The sequence below is a fragment of the Cladophialophora immunda genome (assembly GCF_000835495.1).
Source record: "Cladophialophora immunda strain CBS 83496 unplaced genomic scaffold supercont1.2, whole genome shotgun sequence".
NCBI classification, from domain to species: Eukaryota; Fungi; Ascomycota; class Eurotiomycetes; order Chaetothyriales; family Herpotrichiellaceae; genus Cladophialophora; species Cladophialophora immunda.
This window is the reverse complement of record NW_015622542.1, coordinates 729,272-746,495: the sequence shown is the minus strand read 5'-3', so window position 1 is coordinate 746,495 and position 17,224 is coordinate 729,272. Positions and strand designations below refer to the sequence as shown.

Genomic DNA, 17,224 nt, shown 5'->3' with positions numbered 1-17,224 from the left:
ATCGCCGTCGCTCAACGGTTGCCCCGTTCGAAACCGTTCCAGGGCGCCTGTCTCGACTGCTGCATGAAACCAAGGACGTTGCTCACCTTTTATCACGATATCCATTAGCAAAAGTCAACCGCTAGTCTTTAGTTTCCACTTACGGTCTCGTTGTATTGCGCGTTCGAATTCATCATCATCCTCTACTATACTTTCTAACGCTCGTCGCTGGTATGCACTTCTTATAATGTCTTTGATGATCCACGTCAATGTCAAAGGTACATCCACATATTCATGGCCCATCCCGAGCTCGCCTTCATACGGAACGACGAATAGATCTCCTCTCATGTAACTCATCAAGAGGATTAACATCGAGTTCTGTAGATGCCAAACGCTTCACTGGTGCTTTACGAGGCGCCACACCGATTTCCATATTGAAAGGTATATATTCTAGGAGTAAGCTACCTAACCTATTTAAGTCCCCATAAAGCTTCCCGCAACAGACGAAGTGCAGAAAGGAGAAGAATCCGTCGTCCATACATCTACCGTTAGAAATTATCACTCCAGACAGAAAATGTCGGCATCAGGCCTAGGAGCAACCACATCAGCAAAGCCGCTGGAGATACTCCCGATCGTCCTCCAACACCGGTGAAGAGGCTGATGTTGGCCGACGAGGCAGTGGCAGAAGGAAGATCAAGGCTTGTGCTCTGGGTCGAGCCAAGAGACCCGCCGTCTGTGGTAGACAGTGACGACGGCGACGTAAACGGTTCGCCAGAGGAAACCACGGTCGCATTCGTCGAAGGAGGGTTCGTGACAGAGACGCTGTCGGTGGAAAGGGGAGGAATGGTCGCTCCAGAAGTGACATTGGCTGCGAATGGATTTGGAGAGGTGCAGGAGGTCACAGAGGTGCTGGCGGCGGTTAGATTGACGGCTGTAAAGCCGTAATTGCTGGTTAAGTTTATGACGCCGGAGCCGACCAAGCCGTCGAACTGAATCTCAACGGTCGCCTCTGGTGGAGCGCTGGAAGTGTTCGTCCAGACAAAGTCCCTTGACATACTGGCCGTTGGAGTGATTGTCTCGATGTCAGTTCGAAAGGTATCCGCAGAGACCCTCCCCAAAGGGGAGGTAAGAGCAACGAAGATAGAAGCCTGGGTGGCAGTGCGCAGCAGCATCGTTAGGAGGTTCTTTGGGGAGAGTGAGCAACGGGAGGAGACATTACCTACCACGACCTTTATAGGGAAGAGTCCAGAATTGGATCCTCAAAAGGCAGCGTCTATGAACAGAATGGCCTCGAGGAGCCAGAATGGGCTCTCCATCTGATGCGATACTACGAAATATAAAACCACTATCGTTATGGAGGCTTCGCGGCTAGTCAAGTTGAACTCCCCAAAAAGATGGTAAAACAAAAGGAAGAGCAAACTAGAAAGGAGAGGACTACACAACGACGAAAGAGGAAGCGAGGCTGGCTTAACAAAACATTTCTCCTCTGGCAGATATGCGGATTCGAATTTACAGTGTGTCTCCGTAATCCCGAGAGCGGGCAGGTGACATTTTTTCAGACGCCCAATGGAGGATCGTTGCCATGTAGCATCGAAGATCTTGTAAGGAGCCCGTTGACCTGATCGACCATTGACTCCAGGCGCTAACTCTCGTCTAGAAGTCAACCGATCCGCAAGTAGAGATACTTTCTGCGAAGAATTTTGAGTACGTTGTGGGAAAGGGAAATGCTCGAGCAAAGCCAAGGCCAGGAGCGAGGTCGAGGCGTAGTCAACACGCGCAGGGCCACAACCAGAGCAAAGCTCCGGCAAAGGGGAGAGGGAAGAAAGTTTCCCTCCACAACACTTCGTTGCCGGACCCACCATCCTTTGGAGCTCCCAGTCCGAGGGACAAAAGAATCTAAACATAGTCCCATAGACGTCAAGGTTACTGGCGTTATTCCTGCCATTGTCCTGTCCCGCGTTCTGAGCCATCAGTGATTTGTCGCCCGGCGCATGGACCCGTAATCTATATTTGGTAGTGCTGATATTACACTGATAGCCAGCCTTGACGGCCACCTGCAATTTGGATACAGAACTGTCGTCTAGCAATCGCTCGGAGTCGAAATGGGCTGTCTCGCGATGTGGTTATGTGGGCCAGTCGTGGACTGTTTGGGAGGCGGGGGCTGGTTATGGATGGTGGCTAACAATGTCAGGCGATGATTTGATCGACACGACCCGGTCGACCCGGTTTGCAAGAAATGGTAAGAACGGCGAAGAGCCTCCATTCCGTTCGCTCTGGGCGACTAGGTCCAGTGAGTTGTGTTGTTGATTGCAACTTTCATGTGAAAAATCAACCACGGTTCACCGGACACAAAACACCAGTCAAAAGGGACCTGGTGGATGACTAAGCTTTGAGGGCAACGCCACCATACTTAATTCCCCACACACCCATCAACTCGTGGCCCCGACTACTTAGCCGGGGCTCAAAAGGGCCAGGAGGTAGTTGTGCGCACGAATACCCTAACGCATGCTCAGAGTTTTAGCTTGTGTTGGCTTGTTGCACTGCCATGGAACGCCGCTCATTGCTGCTATTCGATCTTGATTTCTATATACGTCGAAAGTGCACGTGAGCTGGAGCTCTAGACACGTAAAATCACGGCCTTGCATCGGACAATGGTCAGTCGAAAATGGCACGTGGTAAAGTCGGCCAACCTCGGTCGACGGCAAATAGTGCCCTACCGCAGTTTCTGAAAGTTATCACAGTCCAAGACACCTAGCCAGTATACTTTCTTCATGGTTGTCGCCGGCTGAACCTGAGGTGCTAGAACGTGCTCAATTTTTCATGCTTGGTGCAGTGGTGGTTAATTGACCTGTGGTGTGGGCAGCGTGACCTTAGCCAGAGGGACGAAATCGCAGAATGACCTAGCCGTCCCATTCATAGTTCCTATGAGGATGGTGTGACTAGAATTGTATGGTATAGATGTGAACAATATCTGAATCTCATCAAACATGACTCCGTTGCAAAACCTGCCATACGTTCCACCAACAAAACCGGCCGGCGGTTCCATTGCCAATTCCATCAGTGACCATCATCTTCAGATAGAAACATCACAACGGAAACATTCATTGACGCCTGGTATCCGTTGCAATGTGGGTACGGACGCGATGTTGACCCACTACAAAAGCTCCCAGCTTAGCGAGGTAGAAAAGTTGGTTTGGTCATACGATTGACCCATGGAACTTGCTGCGTATCTTCAAATAGGTTGGTGTTCTTTTGCACCCAGGACGACTTCTCATAACCACCATGAAGGAGCTCCTTTCGTCGGCCCTGCTCTGCCGCAGGGAGCTCGACCGTGAGAGGAGTTTCAGTGGAGTTGTCCGGGAAAGGGTTCTCGTAGATGTAACAGTGCACTTCCAGGACTATCACCGGTGGAGGCCTCTTCGCTAGAGACCAAGCTCGTTTCTGGGCGCTGCATCCAGGTCGTGAACAGACCCCCGGAGTCGGTTGTTCTCCCGGGGCGATGGGATGATCTCTCTGGTAAGCCGAAGACCGAAGCTTACGGCAAAGGGCACATCTATGCCTGACCGTGGGTAGCTCGGAGTAGCTCTTCAGATCGGGGGTAGATCTCGGATCTTCAAGTTCGACAGGTTGTCGATTCATATGACGTGGTTGGTTACTGGAATGCATCCTGCCGAGTATTTGTCTGTCTTGCCCTTCGAAATACCAAAAATGACCATAATCAACGCTCTGCACTTGTTCACCTGCGCAGTCGCCAAAAGAGCGTCGTCGATTCAAGTTGCAAATCAAGGAAAAATAGACGGGGGACGTCAGTCAACCTAGTTGTATTGTGAGGAGCCCAAAACATGCACCAGATTTATGCCAGTTCAAAATTGGATCCCGAAGGGCGGCGTTTGGAGCCTGTTTGAGTCTCTTCATCCTACTTATTTCCTTTTCCTCGCCCGCTATTCAAGGATCTGGATGGAGTTCTTCTCACAGGATGACGGTTTTCCGTGATGTCTCAAAAGCATTTTATCTTGTGCACCTCACAATCACGATACTGGGACTTACAGGAGCATTTTGGCTCTCATGATGGCACGCTGCCGTCACAGCGATTGGCTCAACCTCCGCATCGAACGAAACGAAGTCATCTTGTGCATCTCAGATCGGCTTCAAACGCTTATTGACGAAATTCCCAGCCCTGACCTTCAGCAACCCAGCTTGTTGGTTTTCATTGGTCATACCGCCAAATTGTCAGCCCTTCGTTTGCTCGGAGTAGACAAGAAGAGGCAGAAGTCGGCAGGCAGACGGAAACGCGGCGGCGGAGTGCATCTCCAACAAGGAAATCCCGATGTGTTCCATGACGTCCCCGTGCTTCTAGCAGATGGCGACCTTCCATACCGGGCCTTGAAAAAGATGTCCTCGGCCCAATGCCACGAGACGAGACAGTTGATGCTTCCTCGCATCCGGGGAGGCGTCCGAGATCTGGCTTTAGAAGATGCTGCTGATCATCTCTACTCCCGTCTCTTGGGCGCTTTTGCGGATGTCTTTTGCTTCTTTTCCACCGACGTCGGCGGGTTTGGTCCCGTGGTACGTCGACTCGCATCGTGGCTCGAGAATGGCAAGCCGACAACATTACCGAAGACAACATATCCACGGATGGTCGTGGTGATGGAAGCCACAGACCCTGGGGCCGAAAGCGACAAGGGGGCCGAGGAGGTCCTCCTGGGCGAGCTGAGAGAAGAGACAACCAAAAACCCCCTGGAGATGGTTTCGGCTCTCGAAGTGGTGACCGTTCCCCACGGGGGGCAGGACTACCGGCGACTGGAGGAATTCTTAGTCCGGGCGTTGAATCAAGGTCGAAGGCAGAAGATCGAAGCGAGGACGCTTTTCTCTGGGAGGCACTTGACCGCGTTCTTCAGATGTGCGACCGACCACTTTGGCAGAACCACTAGGGAGCCGTTCGATTTCGTGCAAGCGTCGCGTTTGCGAAATCCTGTCGCGTCGGACTTAGGCACGCATCTGTCCAACTTCCTAAAGCAGATCAAATCGCCTGAAGAGCTAATGGACTTCGCGGTGCCAATGATTGCATCGAGCCTTCTGCTGGATCACTATCCTCCCGGTATGCACGGTAAGTCGGAGCTCCTTTCACGAAGTGGCGGAACCAATCTGACGGCCCCGTGGCGTTCAACCCGGAAGATGTGTTTCAGACCCTGTATAAAGACGCCTGCTATCAAGCGGGTAGGAGCGGTGTGCTTGTGTATGACAGCTCGATAAAATTGCTTCTTCCGTCTGGCTTCGTCCAAGCCGTCTCAGAACAGCTGCGAAAATGTTTCGAGGACTTTGTCGCAGGCACGCCGTCCATGACGGTCCATCACAACAATCTGAAGAGTTTTAAGCTTCGCTGGAAGCGGGTAAGAAGCGACGACACCTGTCTCGTATGCTTGCGTCGCACGCCAGAGAACAACACCTTGCCCTGCGGCCACGCGGTCTGCGAGAACTGCCCCCGAGTCTTCGGACACGCGGATCAGAATGATCGCTGGGCGTTTGACATTCGGCGCTGTTTCCTCTGCGATATAGCGCTTCGAGAGGTGACGGTAAAGGTAAAGCCTGACACCGCGGGCGTCAACGTATTGACCATCGATGGGGGCGGCATTAAAGGAATCGTGCCGCTGCTGTTTTTGCAAATCTTGCAGGATAGGGTAGGCCTACCGATCCCAGTGCAGGATAATTTCGAGATTTCGTTCGGCACCAGTTCCGGTAGGTGGACACGATCCGCTGAAAAAGGCCTCGCTGACGCGGACTAGGCGGGCTGATCGTCCTCGCATTGTTTATTATGGGGTGGCCGGTGGAGGACTGTGCGAATATTTTCGAATCTTTTGCGAAAAGGGCATTCAGGCCGCGCTGGGTCTCCCACGTACCCGTCGTGTCCCGCATTCCGGTCCTGTCGCACATTCTTGAGTTTCTCGTGTCATATTTGGCCGACGGTCTATATCCAGCGGATAATTTGGAAGCTGCGTTAAAAGCAGTTTTCGGCGGCGACATGGGTATCCTGGACAACTCCTATGCAACTGCGATCGGCGCGAAAGTGGGAATCCCGGTGACCACAGTCCTGGAAACGGACCCGTGCCTCTTCACCAACTATAATGGGGCGGGAACGCGGCCGCAGGACTGCGGTACGTTGAGATTCGAACCGGCAATGTGAGAGCGACCTCTAACGGATGAACAGGATACCGCATTGTCCGGTCACAAGATGGGCGGAAAACGATTCGGTTGTGGGAGATGTGAGTGTCCATTTGCTATTTCCTTCCGTCACGGTTTGTCGGAGCATGAGAAGATGGCTGATATTGCAAACAAGAGCAATGAGCGGAGCTGCGGCACCGTGGTATGTTCACTTCCGCCTCTTTCGAGGTTCTGATCAGCTCACAGGCCACGAGGTACTTTCCAGCAAAGCGCATCCCTGGGGCAGGAACCTTTCAAGACGGAGCCCTGTGGAGGAACAATCCCGTCGACCTTGCCCTGTGGGAAATCCCGGTGGTGTGGCCACTGATCCGAAGGCCTAATGTGGTCGTCTCCCTCGGTACCGGGTCCCCGGGACCACGCGTACCTACGTCGCACTCCAGTAGACTACGTGCGATCTGGAGAGAGGGATTCCTGCCACGATCGTACAGAGCCTTCATGGAATTAATCAACGGGCAAAAAATTGCCCAGGCGTTCAAGAATGGAAGACGGGCAGAGTTGGACGGGCGCTATTTCCGGTTTGACGTCGAACTGGACAGGGAGGTCGACTTGGACGATACGAGCGGGATGCGCGGGCTGGCAACAAAGGCTCGGGAACAGTTCTGTCGGTCGGAGGATGTCGATATCGTCGCGCGTTGCCTCGTTGCGACGCGTTTCTACTTCGAACTCGAGTCAAAGCCGAAGAAGATCAAGGGGAAGTATTGTGGTTCGGGCCATATTTTCTGTTGTTTGCCTCGAAACAGTCCCGGACTGGAGATGCTGCTGGAACAGTTGTCTAGACGAGCGGCGAGATTTATCGTAAACGGCCACTGGATTCCCGGGTCGGTCGGTGATCGGTCGTTCATCGACCACCATGGAACCTTTCGCAAAAGGGTCGAATTTGAAACCAAGGACACATTATCTGTTCTGCTCCAAGAAGGGCCAGCTGATTCGCAGCACATCAGTGGATCTCCATATGCCGTCCCCGATCTTATGGATGTGCAAGGCCTCAACAACGATTTTGGTACTCCTGATCATAGGAAGCGAAAGGAGCGTGAGGAGACGGAAGACGAGGGAGAAAAGAGGAGAGAGGAGCCGGCCAAGAAGTGTCGTCGTGCTCGGTAAACGGCATCAGGGCTCTTGGAGGTATCGCGCTCGTGGAGGGACAGATCAGAGAAGGTTGTGAGCCGGTGCAATCTTCACAGGAACCCGGTACAGCATCTCCATTAATAGGATAAAGACGGTCACTGATTGGCGTGGGACGCGGCTGGAATCTGTTCCAGAAGGCCATATGGAGGATGATAAAGGGATGATGATATTGAGGCCGTCGAGGGATGAAAACAAGTCACTTCAGGCTCCAAGCTAGCCCGCGGCAACAGCTCCTGCCGAGCTAAGTCGTCACATGCGCACCAACGTTCCGGCCAATCAGCCGAGGTCCAAACCATCATCAGTTTCCTTTGGTATAGTTCAATCAAATCTTCTCATCCGAGTTAATTATTCTGCCACAACCTTCTTATTTACATCAGCTAGAGCTAGCTCTCAGATGAACCGCTACTCGTCTCATGACACTTGACCACGTTTAGCCGAGACTCCTTTAATTACAAATTTGGGTCTGATGTTGATTCGATATCGATCCTTGTTTGGTTCTCTTCCTCCGCCACATAGGGATAAGCCGTCCTATAATGGTTCCAAAGCTCCCCCGATCTCCGTTTCATCCCAAATGAAACAATGACATCTCGGGGGTGTAATTCATGGCGTCCCATGCCTGAGAGTTCTACCATCACCCATACATTTGGCCCAAAGCAGATAGAACGCCACTACTACTCACTAAGTTGCCGTCCCCCACGGCACACATAAACCAGGCATAGCCGGCCACGTTGTTGTTCCCGTCGAGCCACGGCAGGACTTCCCCCAAAAACTGCAACTGTTGGTCTATATCTCCATTACCGCGTAGCTCCGTAATCCAGAGAGTTTTGACGCCATTTTCTGCCGCCAATGCCGATGCGTTAGATACGAACGCTTGGAAATCTGACGTGTCGACTGCCGAGCCATACCAGTGGATGTTGACGACATCGACCAAGCATCTCCCTGCACAGGCGTCGAAGAATGAGGACAACCACTCAAGGCCGAGTGAGTCACCGAGTCCATTCGTCACCGACGGAGTGGCCAGCTCTGCTTGGTCGTGGAAGGGATTCATATACTGTATGAACCCGTCGGCGGCTTCAGAGAAAGTGAGGTTTGCTTGTGTTGCGATATCGGGTTCATTGAAAGAGAAGAGATGTTTGGATCCATAGCTGATGGCTGAGGAGGCCTGCGTAAACCACGAAGACGTCTCGTCTTCACCAAGGCCCCAGAGCGTCGGGATAAATTCAAGGTTAGAGGGAAGAGAGCCGTTGGCGAATGACGCCCAGTTGTAACTCCAGCTCACGGAGGACTGGTTTGCGAAGAGGTAGGTGAGTGACGCATCGTTATAGGCCAGACCTCTTTTACCCCGTATTGAATTTCCACTTGTCTCTGGCACCGGACTTGCGACAGAGCTCTCCGAAGGGGGGTCAGCGTCTTGAGAAACTGATACGCAGCTATTACTCGGGAAATTGGTATTTGTCGACAACGCAAGGGAGCTGGTTCGATGACGCAGAACGATGAGCAGGAAGCCCATGAGATACCTGAGGCAATACAGGACAGACATCTTGATCAAACCAGCAAGTATTCAACTACGAATTTTGACTCCTAGGTGTGAGGTCCAAGGTAAAATTTCGCCATGGAACGACAAAAGGGAACTGCATAGAGAACAAGTATATTCCCTATAACATCATCACCAAAGAGACTACCATGGGATTGGGAAGGGATTTGACAGAACCAAATGATACGTCGAAAAAAATCCAGTCGAGGAATTCAATACCTCCAAATGTAAGCTCCAGTTTTGGCTCCTCGAATCTCCCTTGGGACGCAAAAGAGGCCCTAATGGGCACCTCTCTTGCCGAGGAGAATGTCAGCAAATCTCGACTATGCTCCTCCTTAATACCGACGCGGTGAAGTCGCGAATTTCTCGGAATTGTTTGTTGCCTCTTCTCTGTATGTGTTGACTTAGAAGGGCATGAGCCCAATAATCGATTAATTTCCTCTCGGAGATACGCCACGATGTCGAAGTGGGAGCATCCTTTCTTTGGCTCTTCTTTTGTCGATGAGACATGTATGGCCTGACAATCAGGTTTTGTGGATGAACTAGTTGATTTTAATGGCGAGCATAGGTGCCCTTGGATGGCTTCTACCCTGTTTCCTCTATGGAAAGACTCAAGCACGCATTCGGGACCGCAGACTCTCAGACTTTACCTGGTTCAATCGCGAGGTGAGAATATCCACCTGTTTCGGAAGTATTTGACTAATATCTCCTTCTTCAGTGCTGTACCTGGGCCTTTCTCGCCTGGTGTGGCTGTTCATCTTGTCTCCAAAGCGCGAGTCGTCGTAATGTGAGAAAGAGATTCGGACTCTCAGGCAATATTTGCTTCGATTTTTGCGGTTCGCTCTGTTGTCCATGCTTCGCCTTAGTCCAGGAAGAAAGAGAAGTTGCAAAGAAAACACGCAAACACGATAGAGCGTATCAACGACCTGAAGGAATGATCTACACAAGAAAGGAACGTCTAAATCGGGGGCTGGAACCACAAGATACATTCCCTTGATGTTATTTCGCCTATTGTCTAACGTTCGGAGATGGAGGACCAAACAGATGCAGAGCCCGGACGAAAGGATTATATACTATCCTATAAGTTGCTCCCAGAAGATTTTTAAGCCGGTGATGGTCTAAGCAAAGTCTAGAACAGGAAGACCTTGGTGGAAACGTTAATCGATATCCCGGCGTGGTGAAATGCCCTTCGTGACGAAAGGAATTGCTGGTACTTCGAGTGCCAACTGACCCTACACACCATCCGCGGAGCATATACACAATCTAAAATGCTCCTCACATGCTGTATCCAATATTCTCTTGCATTTCTCACTCTTGATTATCAATACCACGATTCGGAATTTTCAAGCCCCAGTTTCCATAGCCATCTCCCATAAGGCAAAAGGCATTCGACTTCCTGGAGACGTTGATACCGGCCCTTACCCTCCCAACCGCCTGCGCCATCACAGTCCCGGTCTGGACCCATACAGAGCCGTGAAACCAGTCAGCCCCCTCCACGAGGAAGTTTGCCACGAGAGAGCCCGCCACCAGAAGTCTCTCACCCAGACAGTGTACCAGACGGTGCATTCACAGCGCTCCCTGCTCGGACAACATCAAGCGAATTCCTGCAGAAGCATCTACAATCAACACCATTGGATAAGGTCATCGTCTATCTGGACAGTGACCGGCATCTTACACAGTTTTCTAAGACTTCAGAGGGCAAAACAGCTTTCAATGAATGTATTCAGGGTTTGGCGAACCAGGATCACTGCTTCTACGTGTTGCAGGAAGGTGCCAAGGTCAAAACCGCTGGTCTCAGGAGACTGTGGGAAGCGGCACAGCCCTTCTCTATGGTTATAGCAGTATTGAAACGCAGACCGGAGCCGGGCGGTAGTTTTCCCTTTGCTGGCGGCGCCCTTGCTGGTCTCCTATCTATTTTGAAAACCTGATCATCCGATCAGAAATGGACGCGTCACTGCAGTTCATTGAGGCTAAAAACCGTTCTTTGTGAACCGCAAGTCACTCAGCTAGTGGATTCCCGCTTTTCTGAAAGCAAGGTCGACATCTATATTAGGCCCTTCATCGGCTTCCTTAGTGGGATATTCCTCGCGTTTCAAGCCATTCGCCATACTATTAGGGAACTCCAAACCCTATGGAAAAGGAAGGAACCAAAATATAGCCACCTCAATTAAAGTGACTAGATTCTATAATCACTATTACTATATTAAGACTAACCTAATGACTATAGAGGAAGCTAAGCGTAGACTACTTAGAACAGATGGGGATAGCATGCCCTTGACGATGCGTCGAGTTTCATCTACCTCCTGAATACCACTAGATAACGTGATTCCGGAAGCACAAAGTGACCAGTCTTCACAGTGAATCTCAACCTCGATGAGACTCTTGCTGCGACTGTCCCGGCGGCTCTTGTGGCTGCAGAATAAAACAACATTATGATGTTGTATTTCAGCACGCTGGAGGACTGTGACGTATCCACCGTAGCGCTCACCAACCGATATATCAGTATTGTAAAAACGCGAAATTAGGGTTGAAAAAAAAAACTCTCGAAACTCCGGAGTGGGAGTGGCCGTTGCTCGAAGTCGGTCCCAGTGCTCGGATATGACTTTGAGGATGCGATTGATGCTCGGGCAGACTGGACATTGTGGTCCTGGAAGAAGAGCGGTATAGCCGAGAACGCAAAGTACCCGGGCAGTCCTGATATCTCCTCGCAAAATCCCGGTATGTTATAACGGGTTTGCGAATGCTCTATTGCTGATAGGACACTCTCGCACGGTCGCTGATCCGAGGTGATAAAGGGGTAGCTATGGCGCTGACCCCAATATATCTCCGGTTCACACATCCAGACGCTGATGGTGAAACCATCAGCGAAATCAATTTCTTCCGGAATCTTATCCAGTTGGGGGATTGAAATATCCATTTGAAGTAGAGGCGGGTTGTCGGCTGGTTCAGAAAAGGTGGCGACAGTATCGTTTGGCTCCCCATCATGCGAAGATAAGATAGGCGCGTCTCCAATGTCAACCTGTAGCTCCTGGAACTCATGAGGCTTTACTGGCTCAGTAAAGATGTGGGAACTTGCAGGGGAGACTGATTCACTGGTCGCATCGGCCATTGTTTGTTACTTTGCCACGAGATCAGGAGTTTGGCGAATGAAACAGGGAGGTACAATTGGGACAATAGAAGGATTGAGAGAAGTGTTGGGAGGTAGGCATATCGCGTACTTTTCTACTTGAGGAAAATCTCGAGGTCTAATCGCCCCTTCCCCTTCTTCTTCCTTCCCGCTGTGTGGGTTTGGGACCGGGAGATCATCATCAGGAGACGGACGGGTCGGTCCCTGACTCTTAATCCACCTTCTGCTTGGTCCACTCGTACTTGTGCTGGATATATTGCTTTATCTGGCACCATCCGTAGTGGAGGAGAAAATAAATGACGACTACGTTTAGGGGGCCGGGAAAAAGCGAGAATGGGAGCAAGAATGGGTACCATCCTCCCACACTTCTTGTAGAGTCGCATAAAAGCGTTCCTTCTCTTCGCGGCTGGCTAAAATTAAAGAAGGTAAAAAGAAGCTTGGCTTTTGCGTTAGTAGAATGCGAATCTCACTCGAAGACACTTACAGTATAGCTGCCACTTCACACATCACTATACCAAAACCAGCCAGCTGAATATCTAGGAGTAGGTCGCCTTTGACGTAGCTACTATTGCCGGGTCGCCTCATCGGTCTTTTGTTTCTCGTGATCGAACCCGAGCCTGGTGTAAAGTTTAAGTGATAGTTTCTGTAGACCTAGTGTAGGCTGGCCGGAATGGTCGAAAGGAGAGAACCCAGGATGAAAGGTTGAGGAAATTCACGTCTGGGTGTCCGATGATCATGCACTTCCACGGGGATGATATAGTTTGCCTGAAAAGCAACCAGCGCTTTTCGTCCGCGCAGGACTATAATGGTCTGGCGCGAAAATTAGATCGGGAACTAGGGTTCTGAAAACTAGGCGAGCAATGGAGAATGAGTCACCAGCTCCTAATCAACTGCCAGGGTGCGAGTGTCCAGGCGCCATTCGCGGTGTCTATGCCCCAAGAATTCCGACCTGCATATGCCAATGAGGGAAAGGCTGGAGTCGAAGTGCTCACCCAGACACATCAAGGACGGAGGATGCGGGACAGAGGCCCCTACAGCGCCCAAAGCTCGCCCCGGACGAGTAGAAAAAACAGTCACCACGATTAGACCCAAGTCCTAGAGCCGAGAGCAAAGACTCTTGATCCCTTCCTTCCCCTCCCCTATGTAGGGAAGAGTGCAGTATAGAATATAACTATAGTACAGTCCGATAGTATACCGGTCACCAAGAATAGCTCGCATTGCGCGCCCCCTAAACCACTCATGACATAACTTTCTGGCCCGCATAAGTCTAAAATATTGCACATCCTCGGGATCAGGATCCTAGGGGTGTTGAGAGACGTCCAAAATAGCGCCGGGGTACTGTTGGTAAAGCTTACCCTTCAATTCGGTAATGCACCCTTTCCACACGAGCATTTCCCAGCGTCCATTGTTGAGCTGCATAGTATGGGCCACAGGGGAGAGGCTGTCGGCCTCTCGGCCAAGGTCCCTTGGAGCTAGTGGACCATCTCCAGGATGAAAGCGTACGATGGTGTATTGATCGTAGATCGTCCGGGCCACAACTGGGCTGCAAAAGTTAGATCGTAGTGAGACACAAGATACAGAATCGATGCCATACGAGAACCATGACGGAGTTGGGGGGCCGAGTCTGTCGGAAGGGCATAAGCCATCACCGGTGATCGCCTCGCGAACTGAGTCCTGGAAAGAACGTACGACATGTTCCACTGTGACAGTGATGACTAGGCCGACCAGGGTCTCGGTTTTGGCGTCGCAATCGAAGATCGAATCAGAGAGCAAAAGGCCACAAAACCGGTGAGAGAGTTCATACAAACAGAGCGCGAAATGATGCATGATTATGGCTGCAAGCCAGTGGAACGTACTGCAATATCAAAATTACGCCGTCGATGTGAAATGAGTGTTAGTATGCGAAAGGCCCCGGACAGTTCAGTCAAGTTGCAGGATACGCTTGCATATTTGACACCCCAAGAGCGCCACCATACTGACGAGAGAACAGGGCCTCGCTGTGGACCGACAGTTTTTGGCCGGTCCTCCACTTGGCGGTGGAGTAAGGAGAAGAAAGGCGTAATTAAGGCGTAATTAGGCGATTAATGAGCCTCCCTCCCTCACCGGTTTCATATATCGAATTATATCCCGCGACATCGTACCGCCTTTCTATACGCCCTACTCCTAAGGAAAGGTAACAGCTAAAGGAATTTCTCTAAATATTTAAAGGTATCATAACTCTACTAGGATTTCTTATACCACTCTAAACTTCTCGTCGAAAGTTCGCGTCCTTACTATTCAACCGCACTCGAAATATATATTACTAGAGAGGATGTCTACAGAAACAAATCCTCGTCCTCAATTAGTTTCAGCGAACACTTCTTCTCGGAATATTAGGAAAGTAATCGTCCACCAAGGGGAAGGTGAAAAGGTAGAGGAGGTACGGACGAAAATTATCGAGAGGATACACCATTCATCATCAAGGGAGGCAGATCGAGAGACTTCTACAAGATATCATCAAACTGTACGGTATCTGGAATAACACTATTATCGTTCCAGCTAACTTATTTCCTAGCCACTGCCTTAATCGCTTTGGAAGTTAGAGAAAAGGGACATGTCGCCATTCTTTTCCAAAAGTCCATATCTCACAATACCTAAAGAGACACCCATCCGTCCTCGGGATTTAAGTCTTCTCTGGAGGATCTACCAAAAAGAGTTAGATGACAGAAGTGGCGGGACGAGCAGGGACTCGTAACATCGCCCCAACAAAAGACAGAGAGATTAAAAAGGGAGCACTCTTCCTTAGGAATTCGTCGATAAACTTGACGCAATAAAATATGTCCCTTAGGGCGCGGCTTCTACGACTCGCACTCACACTGTTCGGACCTTTTATCGTCTGTGTTGAGCCCTTCATCGGCTTCCTTAGTGACATATTCCTCGCGTTTCAAGCCATTTGTCAGGCTATCAAGGGACTCCGAACCCTATGGGAAAGGAAGCAACCAAAATATGGCCACCTCGATTGAAGCGATCAGATTCTACGATCACCATTACTATATCAAGGCCGACCTGACGACCGTGGAGGAAGCTAAGCGTACGCTACCTGGAATCCAAGAAGAAATTCAGGTGTGCTATGGGGAGTTTCTGATACTCTACGTTGGAGATGAGAATACCTTGAAAGATGTCTTCGGAGAGAATTTAGTGCGAAAGAGAGAACTCGAGGATGAAGACGACGATGTGCTCTGCATCCCCCAGAGGAAGCTTGATCAACCGGCAAAGGGATTATGTTCAAAGGGAGAAGGCTGTTGAGAATCATGTCTCAACTCAAGTAGTTGGAATTCCAGCCAGCCTCCGGATTCGAGATGTTAATTAGGTGGTTAACGTCCTTCCCCAAATGCTGTCCTTGGGAACTTACTCAAGGCATTGCTAGATCAAAGCAGGCAAGTCTTTCATAAACCCTCCAAATCCACGGAAAAAGATAAATCGGAACGGAAATCTCCATGTCCAATCACGGGGATCCTCGATGTCGCACATTTCGAATGTGACGTCTGGGGCGACCCATGTTGTCTGCATTACACTCTCGTCGGTACCGGTCACCGTACACGACGGGTGTTCGTCCCCAACGTTATTAGCCCATATGCCCGTCCGAGCGTATATTTCATGAACTCTTCCTTCTTTATTTAAGTCGACCAATGCACGGTAAAGCTTCCCGAGAACCTAGTCAAGAGGTGATGGCGGAGATCGTGATCTTTTCGCGCTTCCTCGTCCTTGATTTGAGCACCTTTGAAGCCCCTGAGAAGACAAGAAACTCGTACCACGTCCATATAGACGGCCATTTAGCGTAGAATATCCAAGGTGTGCCATATGCACCGAACACATACTGAGTGACCATCTTGAAGGCTCATTAGCATGGTTGATTCGGACCCGGAGGGGAAGCGTTGGCACCCAGGGCTCCCAATGGCCGAATCTCAAGGGGACTGAATTCCAAGTTAGCAGTCGTAGTAGGGGGCTCCCCGCTTGATCCTTTTCTCACCTGAATCTGCCTGAGGTTCATCAGCCTCGGGGGTTGTCGCCATATTTTCCCTTTGCATTGACAGGCTCTCACGATGGTCAGAACCGGCGGCGGATTGGGGAACGAAACTCAGCTTGGAGAGGGAGACGAGGCGAGGTCTCGCCGGTAATCGTAGTTGTCGTTGTTTGGAGAGCTACGGGAGGAAGTTACGAACTGGCAGGGTAGTCGACTAAATATATTCCGGAGAGGGACCACAAAAGCCCTCCGTAGTCTGTGGGGCCTTCAATCTTGCTTCAATCGCTTCGGTCGCTCCGCTTTCCGGGCGTTCCAGCGTGAAGACAGATAAATCCCAATGATTAAATAGGAGACCCAGCCGTAGTAAGCAATCGCAACAATACAAAGACAATAGAGTAACTGCACCATCACCTGATAGACTGTGGACTTGAGGACTGGAAAGAGGAGTGGGATTAGGAAGGTAGTTATAGCAATGCTAAAGGGATTCATTCACTAATTCTCGACGTTGCTTTATATAATTTGCCTGTCAAGTTCAGGTTCACCCACCTCGGGAATTGCCGCCATATTTCTTTTTCTGACAGACCACTCTGGCGATGGTTAGAAGTGGCTACTCATTGGGGAACGGGCCAAAAAGTGTGAGAAGAGGTCTAGTGGATGACCGTTGTTGGCGTTTATTTGGACGGCTACCTGATGTGACGACAAGGACAGTCGTAGCGTATCGTCCCCTCGAGACATGGGAAACGGAGAAACCAAAGGCGTGGATGATGCCACCTTAGGTCCAGCCCTCGTCATAAGATCTATGCTGCGGAAGCAACGGGCCTGGTCGAAAAGCAATAAAGGTGTGAATGCAACAAAGATGCTTAGGCTTCACGTGATATAACTCCGTTAACGGAGTTATATCACGTGAAGCCTAGGGCGCGGACATGCCTTAGTCTATGACGCTCAGGCATTGGCGTACATAGTCGTGGAGGAGAGCACGGAGAAGAGACCCACGAAGCACCATGATTTATATTAATGTTTCCTATAGCGAGCTGAATAGATGACAGAATTGATCGTGAAACGCCTTGACCCTCCTGGGGGAACCATAGCCCTATCACTCTCCCTTTGGAAATACCTGCTTTTACAATCCGTCTTAGTATAAGAGACTTCCGCAACTTTCACACTGCGTAGCTTGCTGGACCACTTCTAGTAGATGCTGGTGTCGTTCATCAATCGCAGCGGTGTCACGCAAACCGTG

At 50.5% G+C, this 17,224-nt stretch overlaps 1 protein-coding gene across 1 annotated transcript; it reads left to right on the top strand.

Annotated features, from left to right (window-relative positions):
• Positions 1–4,047: 4,047 nt before the first annotated feature.
• Positions 4,048–7,299, top strand: PV07_02618 (uncharacterized protein; the record flags this gene model as incomplete). Its single annotated transcript, XM_016389241.1, has 6 exons — positions 4,048–5,086; positions 5,155–5,715; positions 5,763–6,131; positions 6,185–6,239; positions 6,314–6,340; positions 6,393–7,299. 6 exons carry the CDS (start codon positions 4,048–4,050, stop codon positions 7,297–7,299), a joined length of 2,958 nt encoding a protein of 985 aa, XP_016251143.1.
• Positions 7,300–17,224: the final 9,925 nt, after the last annotated feature.